This window comes from Halichoeres trimaculatus, unplaced genomic scaffold, assembly GCF_033239565.1.
Source record: "Halichoeres trimaculatus isolate MK-OKI-2021-1 unplaced genomic scaffold, fHalTri1.1 fHalTri1_scaffold_4, whole genome shotgun sequence".
In the NCBI taxonomy this organism is placed as follows: domain Eukaryota; kingdom Metazoa; phylum Chordata; class Actinopteri; order Labriformes; family Labridae; genus Halichoeres; species Halichoeres trimaculatus.
In genome coordinates, this window is record NW_027437182.1 from 30,833,190 (window position 1) to 30,844,806 (window position 11,617).

At 38.6% G+C, this 11,617-nt stretch overlaps 1 protein-coding gene across 7 annotated transcripts in view; it reads right to left on the bottom strand.

The window, feature by feature from the left end:
• The window catches only part of LOC141788789 (cyclin-dependent kinase-like 5), a 74,385-nt gene extending 67,451 nt beyond the window's left edge, over nucleotides 1–6,934 (bottom strand). For 3 of the 7 annotated variants that reach the window (XM_074667859.1, XM_074667857.1, XM_074667854.1), the window contains exons 1-2: nucleotides 6,709–6,899; nucleotides 1,310–1,532 (exon numbers count right to left, since the gene is read on the bottom strand). In XM_074667859.1, the coding sequence (XP_074523960.1) occupies nucleotides 1,310–1,373 (64 nt within the window). In that variant the 5' untranslated portion in view covers nucleotides 1,374–1,532; nucleotides 6,709–6,899. Of the gene's footprint in view, nucleotides 1–1,309; nucleotides 1,533–6,236; nucleotides 6,371–6,708 lie in introns of those variants that run through there. The other 4 variants (XM_074667858.1, XM_074667860.1, XM_074667855.1 and 1 more) reach the window with 3 other exon arrangements.
• Nucleotides 6,935–11,617: the final 4,683 nt, after the last annotated feature.

The window sequence follows — 11,617 nt, forward strand, 5'->3', positions numbered from 1 at the left end:
AAGATATTTCATCCATGAGGCTTCATTGGCTTCATCTCAAACTATAAATAGTCCAGTTGTCTTGGTTTTAGGCGTTCAGAATACTCTTCCAGTGAGCACGCACCATTTTACCCACTGGGGGTTGGCATTTTGCTTTCCAATCATCTTTTTTACTTCTAATTTCTACTACTTAAACCTGCGTTGCCCCAGAGGAGCTCACGAGGCTCACTTGCTACACTCTGTGCATTTACGCTAGCCTGATGCTAGCAGCCCTGGCTCGTCCCAGAGACAAAAGCCGCGTTTCCACCAAGCAGTCCGGTTTGGTTCAGTACGGTTTGGCACGATTTGGTACGGTTAAGCCTGATCCTGTTTGCGTTTCCACGGCAAACTGTGCCCTTTTGTGGTAGGCGGTGTGTAAGCCAGATGCCAAAAGCTGCATCTGTCAAATAATAGCGTGACGATAGCAGCGCAACACAGTGTACCCTGCTAACAAATCCAATAAAGCAGAAAAACACTACACAGTAAACCAAGAGCAACTATGGAAGACATGCAGCATTTGGTCCACTTTGTGATTGGCATGTGGCTCTTCGTGTAGTTGCACGGTAAGTGACAATTCTTTCAACCGACCAGCAGTCTGCAGTGTTGTAGCTCCACCTTCCGAGATCGGATCAATTTAGTCTGGCACCCTACGAAAGGGTGCCAAAAAGTGGTACAGCTCGTTTCCATTACTTGGGGATCTGTCCCGGGATTAGTTAGTAGAAACACCGTAAAATGCATGCCGTGCCGTGACAAACCGATCTGAACAGCTTGGTGGAAAGGGGGCTTAAGATTTTAGATAACTGACAAGAAGGTTCACCCTGTTCATTCCTCTACAAATGCAGCAAGATGTTGAGAGCAATGCACAGAGTGAGCCCTCTTGTCTTCCAGTTTGTTTGAAGGCGAGAGACGGGTAAAATAAACACGTATGCACATGGCGATTTACTGAGGCCTGCAAATTTATTGAGTTCATTTCAATTATCGTACGATTAATTGATTTATAGACTACTGTCCCGGGGCTATTCCTCATGAATAATATTCAAAAAAATTGTTCTTGACCTTATTGAGTTGCACAATCCTGAACACCACATCAGGCTTTTAAAAGCCGTGTTCCACAGACAAATTGGACAAAAACAATCAAATGATTGCTCACTGGAAAGCCCTACTGCAAATCTGTGAGTGCATGTCTCACTGCACACCAACAGCTGAGGCCAAAGACTGGACTGGACTCATCGCTTCAGACTGAAAACAAATGATATGTGCTTTATAACATGCAGTAAATCACAACTCTCACCTTCACCCACGATCCCAAGGACTTCAAATTTATTCATCACATCACCGATGTCAGGGATCTTCATGAAGTCAAAAGGGGAGATACATGAGGTGCATGGAGCTCAGGCAGAGGAGGCCCAGCTACAGGATGGAGTGAGGCAGCCAGCTGCTGGCTCTCGAGGGGCGTGTGCCGGCGGTTAGCCATAATATCCTCTGCATGCCTTCTTCAAGTGGCTCGCTCTCACCTTCAGACAAATAAAACATCAGATTACAGGTTTGTTTTTATAAAATAAATACCTTGTTTTGCTTTTGTGAAGTTCAGGTTTAACAATCATCATGAAATGGACACAGGAATGGTTAACCTGAAAGCTGGGCACAGTGACACGCACACATTTGAGTCTACAGAGCTGGCCTGTCGCACTTCACTGGCACCAAACCGCTCCTCTGCAGCTCTGTCTTCCTAAGCTAAAGGGGCACTCCAGTGATTCAGCGCTGCTCTTCCATTCAGTCGAGGGACTTGTAAGAGTCAAAGTAAACACTAACAATGGAAGCAGCAAAGGCTTACGCTGTGTTTTACTTCCTATAGGCTCCACTTCCTATATAAGTGCACCTGCTATTTTTAGTGCATGATTCTATTCTGACCAACACACAAATGCTGCACACTATCAGCACCCATAGAGATCTCAAAACAGAGAAAAACAGAGCGTTAGTTGCTTAAATGTGGGACAGGTTTCAACCTAAATGGAGATTCAGAAAAGGCAGGATTCTTGACAAGCCAGAAGATGTGTTGGTGGTCAGACATCAGGGATAACGTTTTGCCTGACTGAAGCCCATTTTTAGGCAAAATTTGCGAATGTTAGATGTTTTTAATAGATGTACATCCAGGTATAGTGCTCTGGTTTCTCACCCATTTTGGGACATAAAATTTCAAAGATAGGTCTGCGTACAATCAACTCACAACCAGTCCATGGTTGATGTCATTCCCTCTCTTGACTCCTGCATTTTCTGTCTATATTTAGCAGTTGTTGTCCCTCGGGTGCAAAACATTTATCTCAAACAATCTGTAAACAAAAATGTGATAAATAAAAAGTGGCAGACAGCAGAACCATACAGCCTTAATGCCTGTACATTATCTGTTTACTCCTCTAAGAGCAGGCATCTGTTTGGTGCGCAAATCAAAGATCTTGTGAGGAGTTTTCAACTCATGTTAAACAGACTGATGCATGTTTCTGGGTTATAAAGCAATCCATGCCATCATGTAAAGACCTATTTTGATCAGGTCATGACTGTCTGGAGTGGTTGATATTTTAACCCACTGTGTGTTGAATCTTTCAGAGTATAAGAAACTAGAGGTAGACCGATATATCAGCCGGCCGATATATCAGCCGGCCGATATATCGGGACGATATTTGTCTCTATCGGCCATCGGCTGTAATTTCTTTTAAAAAGCCGATTTTTGATCCGTTGTATAAAATGACGCAATTTTTGATCAGGCACAAAAAAGATGAGCACCTCAAACTTGTGGAACCACTTGGCTACATTACATACTTTTGTTCAAATTATATTAATAAGTTTAAATGTCTTTTTTGACATTTTAAGAAGAGTGTGAATGTTTATTACTGCTTGTTACATTGTGTGTTTACTCAGACAAAATATTTCATTGTTTTGAAAGCTGAATAAATGTGCAAAGGACTGGACACGACTTGTTGTAATAGATTTCTTTTAGTTGCTCAGAAATTGCTGCGTTTCACAAAAATGTGATAAACATATACTTATTTAACAATTGGCCTGAATATCAAATTGGAAAAATCGGCTATGCATATCGGCATCGGCTGCCCAAATTTGGAAAGCATCGGCATCGGCATCAGCCCCCAAAAAACCCATATCGGTCGACCTCTATAAGAAACACATCCCTGTAACAGACTCACTTTGTCAGCTGAGCGGTGCAGTACTAGCTTGGTCATGTACCTGCAACAACACTTTATCTAAACACTTAGTAAAACCTTCATACTAGTCTCTGAACTGCTGAACAAATGAGTTTAGGGGGAACATTTCCTGACTAGATGCAAATATAAAATGTATTTCGACTTAAAATACTTTGTGTTGTCTTCAACCAAGACTAGACTTGAAGGTAGAAAAAGACTAAAATGTGCCTAAAACGACCAGGCATTCATCATTCATTCATTCATTTTCATTATCCTGTGCAGGGCCGCGGGTTGCTGAAGCCTATCCCAGCTGTCATTGGGCGAGAGGTGGGGTACACCCTGGACTGGTCGCCAGCCAATCACAGGGCACCACCAGGTATTTTCACCAAAAAAATAAAGATGTCGTTTAAAATAGCTGCAAAAATTAACACAACATCCTTTTTATATTTTCCAGAGCAAAGATTAATGCTGAGAAAGAATTATGAGATTTTAAGCTTAAAAACCAACAACAACAAAAAACTTTTTAAGACAAGGACAGGCGAGTACGGGTATCGATATCTGGCAGATACCAGCCTTATTTCAAAGCATCACTACTCATGAAGGCTGCCGATACCAGCAGCCGATACTAGGGCAAAAAATATCGTATATTTAGTAAGTCCTCCTTGCCAGTAGTTGGCGTTGTGTCAAACATTGCAGCGGTTTGACACCACAGCAAATTTGCGTCACGTTCAGACAACATGTATGAACCAGGGAGAGTTAACAGTTAACCTGTTTTATTTGCACTTCACTTTTTTTTAACAGTTGTTATTTTGTTAAAAACAAATTTTAAACTCGGAGAGAGTTGTTTTTGTTTTCTTCTGGACTTAAAGTCACAATGTTCAAAATTATTCGTCACTGTTAATTGAAATCTTGTGTATCAAAAATACTAGTAGTATCAGTACTCGGTATTGCTGAGTACCCAAGAGGGAGTACTTGAGAACTTGTACAGGCACCGGTCTGAAAAAAAGTAATTTAAGAGGCCAAATCAGCAAAGCAATAAAAGGTGAGGCTGTGTCCACAGGGGGCGCCAAAATCTACACAAACCCAAAGCTTCTCAAAGGAGCTTTAAGGTGTTTGAAAGTATTGTGAAAAACCGACCTGAAAAATCTCCCAGACCTATGGCTAAGTAGGATCTTCTGTTTCCAAAGTATAAGGCAACAAAAACTAACAAACCTCTTTAAAATCATTGTTGAGCCCTTCTCATTACCATTAAAATCCCATAATGCATCATTAATAACACGCCTAATTCATGATAAATGCTTTATCAGTCACACAGGCCAACACTTTGAACAAATTGTGAAAATCAAGGCCGGAGCTGAAACAGATGCCTATTCTAGCTATCTGATAGGAATTCATTTGTTTCTTTTATTCTTTCTTACATTACTTCAATGTGCTTTTTGAAAGGCTCTGAGATGAGGTGTATTCAAATTGCTGCTAATAGTTCCTCCTCTTGAAATGTCAGTGGAGCATGTCTTACAAACTGCTTGTTGCTGATCTTTCCCGGAGACGGTGTAATACTCCCACGCTGCTGACATTTTCTTTCACGTTTGACCATAAAAACAAATCAGAGTTTGTCCAACAGGCCGACAAAAAAAAAAAAACCCTTCTTCTATGAATCAGCAGTCAGGTATTCAAGCTTACCACCATTAAAGTGATGCAATTTGACAGTTAACATCAGCTGCTGATATCAATGATGGCACATTGTTTGAATCCTTACTTGAAAGTATGGGTTATCTGTCAGAATTTGGAAATCTAAAGCCTCTTGATAACCTGGATGACATGTTCAGATAACCTGATGGTATCATAAGGTGAACATGTCCCACCTTAGAAAACTTCCTACAGCCCACGGATGAAATTATGCAACTGATTTGACAGCTTGCGTAGTTTTTTAAGTGAGAGGTAAACTGAACCTTTTGTGTAAAATCTGTGAGCTGCCCTCATTTAGAAATGTAAGGACAGTACGCACACTCACACACACACACACACACACACACACACACACACACACACACACACACACACACACACACACACACACACACTATACTTGAAGAAAATAAAGGAAAAGATACCACTAACTAGTCAATGCCTGGAAGTTCCTACGTGCTCTGCAGAGTGAAACAGAACCAGAGGATCTGTTAACGTGATTAAAGCACCTCCTCGGGTATTCACACACTCTTCACTCTTATTGAATCAGATAAGACTCCAGATACCGCTTTCTCCATTTCATCCTTTCCTTTCTGGGAAAAGCTCAAGGACTCATGTAGCCTACTCACTCTCCCAGTCTCCTACGGTGCTGTGGGCACAGGAGCTGCTCATCAGTATGCAAAACCTCGGCACCAAAATAAACTCTGTTTCCCTGAGCACCAAACATCGCTGTGTGGTCTATTACTCCCTTATCTTTCTCAGCCACACACCATCAACACAGGTAAACTGGAGGAGGAGGATGATACAAGCCTGAACTTAAAATACTGAAAGCTGCAGAGAAAATGTCTTTGGTCATCTGTTCTTTTCAAACACGAGTGCGTCAGTGTGCTTCCTCCATGCTGTGGCATGCAGTCTATTGTTTTTCTGAGCAGATTTTAGCCAACTGCTCTCCCAGGCCCAAACCTAGAAGGCTAATATGATCAGGAATGCACAGGGCATAGCTGTGTGGATCATATATTTTGCCTCTATAAACACAAGAATGACTCATGCGTGGTGGTGAAGTGAATCTGTGGAATTCAAATGCAGGACTTTCACACCTCCTTCTATGATCAATGCACAATTATCACTATTATCTACGCCTGAAATGTGTTTATGACCACTAAAATTAGACATGATGGTACAATATTTGCAAAATGCAATCCACACAGCTTACGTCACAGCATTTTCAGATAACTTAACACAAATAAGGGCAGAAACAAATAGCAAATATTTACATTTACAGTTAAAATTGATGTTAATGATACAAACAACATCTAAAATTATAAATGATGAAGGCACCTGTCATGCACTTGTCCTATTGGTCCTTCTCTTGCATCCTTAACAGCAGATCAGATCACATAAAACGGAAATGTGGCAGTCAAACTGTTGGTTTTTACAGGAGCTTGGCTGTACTGTGCCTTCTGTGCCTTCTCTCTCTGTGTGTGTGTGTGTGTGTGTGTGTGTGTGTGTGTGTGTGTGTGTGTGTGTGTGTGTGTGTGTGTGTGTGTGTGTGTGTGTGTGTGTGTGTGGCTCCCACTGCCCACAGATTTAATGATACTAGCTCCCACATTTCCAATGCAGGGCAGCGATAAATCCAACAAGTCGAACATAGAGCAACACTCAAGACAACTTAGTTTAAGGCTGACTTATATCAACAGTGTGTTTTAATCCTGGGTTCTTATAAGTTTCGCTAAAATAAACCTTGTTGTGCTCTTACTGCTTTGCCTGTTTAACCCAAAAACACAAAACCGCAAATTAGCTTGAAACAAACCTGAAGCTTGATAACGCTGCCTCCCTCGTCAGCTCCAACAGAAGAAATTCACACCACAGTCAGAGGTTTAGCATGTGATGATAGAAGAAAGTACTCACTCGGTCAGTGTTTGGTAAAAAATGATGGACCTCGGCCCATATATCCACCCACAAACGGAGATATTTTCATTGCAGCAGGCAGCTACAGTAACTAGATCGTGCGGTTGACAAGCTGCGAGCAGATCACCAGGCAACAGTTTGAGCGGCGTGAGTGTGACCAATCAGAGCGCCTGGAACGCTTGCTTGTGACAACGCCCCCTTTGGCTGGACCAATCAGAGAGTAGAATAGCAGTAAGGAAAAAACTGTGCTGCGGTCTGAGGGTGTTTCGGATGAGGTGGGATATTATTGTTCTAATTTCTCAATTACATAATTCACAAGCTCACACACATACACCATACACTGTGTATGATAACATTATTTATCCAGACGACTTATAGAAGTAAAAAAGCAGAGGAAACTTTACATAATAAGCAATAGATTCATATCAGAGTGCAAAAAATGTGATTGGCCTGGGGGTGTTCCCACCTCATGTTGAGGATACTGTTTGTGGGGGGTTTTATAAAATTCATCTACCCTTTTTATTGTAAGCTCTTGGTTTTGTACAGGCAAATGCACTCGTGTGTGTTTTTTTTTTTGTGTGTAATGAAATAAGGCCAAATGTAGTGCTTTAAAAGTGTTTCCTGACAGAGAGCTTAGTCCAGTATACAGATAGAGGTGAATTTAGATAATGTCTGCTGGGGTGGCCAGGCTCAAGATATATTTTTTCTGCTGAAAGTAAAAAAATAGATATATGTCAAAAAATTGAAAATTACTGGTAGGCACATTGCAAGCAAATCTTTTGAAAAACATAGATGGAAGATTTACCGATATTTCAACTTTGTCTTAAAAACACACTTGGATAAAGTTAAGACCTTTATTCAGTTTTGTTAACATAAACACTAACTTGATTTTGCATTATGCTCTTGAGTGCAATGGATGAAAAGAGCCACGTTAGATATGACTAAAAAAAATCAAAAACAAAGTTTAAGATATATAGAGTTCACAAATAAAAGTCTTAATATTAAAAGAAAAGAGTTGTAAATTTGCGAAAATTTGTCCATTTGTGTATACCATAATGTAATGTGGTGATAAATCATCAAGAATGAAGTCAAGAACTTAGTACACGTTATAGGAAAGAGGTTATAAATTCATGAATTAAGTTGTATGTTAAAAAAAATACATTTGCTAATGTTAAGATTGAAATTGTGTCGCTGGAAAAATTAAATCATAAAACTTACAAATTTAGTGAGTTTACAAAAATGAAAAAAACTATTTTCAAGAGCTAAAAATAAAATGATAATGTTCAGAGAATTTAAATAGATGTTATTTCATCTTTTATTCTTGTAGCCCAAACACTCCACTGTGCCCCAAAAGCAGACTTTTATTTTTATGTTATTATTTTATTTTATTTTTTCAAATGCATCTTTAGAAATTTATTTTTCTATTTGCATGCTTGGCCTTAATACACTTAAGAAACAGTGCTCACTCTGGCAGAGTTAAAAAATCAGTACCTGAATTTGTTTAAGATACATGACACAGCACCAGGTCATAAATACAGTGTACCTGCTGTGTCTACAATTTAACAACACTCTTCAGTCCCTTAACATTGTCCAAAGTAACTCTTAGACACCACTTGGTTGGTGTTGTATGGTGCATAGATGTTGTATTTCGGAGCCAACACATGCAAAGAGGTAATCTAGCTGGCAAAGCCCCAGAACTGATGTCCCACCCCCTCTGCTAACAAAGCACGTCATCTATAGATTATACATTTTTCATAAATCTATCAAGATTATTTATTTATTTATTTATTTATTTATTTATTTATTATTTTTTACATTAAATAACTGTTGTGATGTTAAAAATTAACATTAGCACATAGGTCAGTATGATAGTGACTAACAATTGTAAAAGAAACTAATGGGAAACTTATTTCACATGACTTTTTGATGCCTAGTTTGAGCAAAGCTCTGTCTGTTCTAAAAGAGAAGGAAGGCTTCATGAACTGTACTATCACCAGCCACCAGGGGAGCTTTAAAGTTTTGGCTTCACTTCAGGTGAGGTGTTGGGCTGTTCATGATTTCATGCAGCCTATGGGCCGAGGTCTGGGTATAATGTTTTTCGTATGTTGAAGTGTTTTTATTCAGAATAAGTCTCTTTGAACGTGCTGGATGTTAGAGCAAATTATTCGAAAATTGATAATCTTTAAATCCTTATCAAAATTAAGATTCAGTTCTTATTTTTTTCTTGTTTGTGTGAAATTAGAGTGCTGAGTTGCCTGATAGATTAATGACTTGCTTTGCTTGAATGTTGTTAGGAGCTGAGTGACTTGATCTGGCCAAATCAACTAATATTCTCCAGACTTGTGCTACATTCACTGGTGCCGTAAAAAAATACTGCGCTACGCTGTGCAGGTTTGCTCAGCCATAGGCAATACCACTATGGGCAGAACAACAGCAATCCTGAGAGAAGCCAGAACTTTCACAGCTTGCCCTGGAGAACAGCTGCAATTAAGATCTTCAAGCCCTCCTCCTTATCATAGGAGATTGAACAGAGGTCAGTTCAGAAAATTAAAATAAAGTACACATCACATAAAGTTGTTTCTATCACTGAAGTGAGCTCTTATCATAGTGATTAATGAAAGTTTTCATTATTTTTGAAAAGTCAGGTTTTATGTAGTTATTTCATGTTTAAAAACTGGAGATGTGATGTCATGATTGACAGCTATGACAAATGAGGCTCCTGGACAGGATTAACAGAGTAGTGTAGAAGCAATGACAGATAAAATCTTACGAATGGTAACACAAGAACTTTCTAATGCCATGCGTGTCTGCATGAGATAGTCACAGTTCAGTGGACTGACCTGAGGAATCTTTGCTGTTTTCTCGGTGAGTTAAATGTAATACTTGATTTACTTGATCCCGTCTGTGTTAGCCTTGGCTCCATCAGCGTAATACGTCACCATCCATGGGTGGCATTTTGGCTACCTATGGGCAAGCTATACAATTATCCCAGCTTGAAATCATAAACGCTTGTGAGCAGATCACTTTTGCTAAATGAGTTCAAAAAGATCTGAAAACAATAACATCCCCTATACTTTGTGAGTAATAATAATTTATCTTCTATTTTGAAATAAAAATGAAAAGCTCAAATTTACATGGTCCTCTTTGGTTTGTAAAAGCAAAGATTTTGAAGCAAAAATAAAACTGATGTTGACGTTCAAAACAGTCTCAAGGACCTGAGCAGCTTCCTCGATGTTTGTGCTCTCACATGAAACAACTCTTCCCCCTACCGGATGAACCTGGAATTGAACAGCACAATATAAACTGTGTATATCAGTGTAAACAGTGGTCCTCATCTACTGTGAAAAGAGATGATATTGTGATATTCTGCTCAAATGAAAACTATAAATCTCTATGACTTCATGTGGTTAAAAAAATCCATGCTTTTATTCTGCAAAAACTGATCCCTGTGGTTTGAGGACAAGATTTCCAAATTTTTTACCTTGTTTTTTGGTCTGGGTTTAGAACTTAATATGAAATGTGAGAATATTCCAACATTATATTCTGCAACATTTACCAGTAGAACCTCCTTAGAAATAAGTCCATAAAATGAATTCAGGTAAAATCTAAATATTTTAAACAAAAGGGAAAATTAAACCACCACTTCTATTTGATAAATAAATATAAGATTGGAGAAATTAAAGAATTCAGATGATCGGACATAATGTTTAAGACTTAGTATGTAAAAGGTTGGATGGAAAAAAAGAAAGAAAGAATTCTAGGGATTTGGAAAAACTATTGAATTATGAACTATTAACACAAATGCCTTTTTATGCCTTAAATCTGAGTGCACAGTTAGAGTAACACAAATACAGAGAGATAAAAACTTCACACAAGTATTGCACAACAAGAATTATTGCTCTAATTGTTGATACAATTGACATTGAGCAATAATTCTTGTTGTGCAATACTTGTGTGAAGTTTTTATCTCTCTGTATTTGTGTTACTCTAACTATGCACCAGCTCTTTTCAGAATCAGGAAACCACAACCTGCAGCAGGACAACTCTGTTCACCACAGGTTCATTAAACATCTTCAGCACTGATTGAAATAAAGAATGAAGCACTAAGAAAATGAGAAACCTTAAATAAAACATATAAATGTGAGAACACTAATAATTTACAGCCAATAATGGCATATAATATGAAATATTTTTCTGCTGGTTAATGAAAACAGAGCTCACCTCAACACAAGGCCCAAAAAAGAGGGAGGGATTATTTCAAACCAACAAAAACCTCATCCAGACAAAATGAAACTACACAATATACATTAAGACTGAACCCCACTCATAGTTTCAGCTTCTGTTTTAGTGTTTTTACATCACTTACTCCTAAACTGTCTTATTTGTGACCTAACAGTCTCTGGTTCAGTTTAACATTGTGTGAGTCCAGCTGTGACAACAAAGACATAAAAGCTGAATCAAAGCCACTGATGTACACAATCCCAGCACGATTGGCCAGGAGGTAAACATAACACACCCTTCTTCACTGTTTCTTTTTTTTCATGTTCCACATGCACAGAGAAGACTTTACAGACTTTTAAAGAGACAAGAACAACAACATATGGGGGAAATCAATACAAGTTAAAAGAAAAGGCTGCGGGGGAATTGCACAAACAATGCACTCAAGTATACATTAAGACTGTAGAAGGATGTTAAGTAAAAAAATAAAAAATAAAAAACATACAATGAAATAAACACTAAAACCAAGAGTGCAATTACATAATAATAATCTTAAATCTAAAAAAAAAATCTATAATCAGAACAAATACATA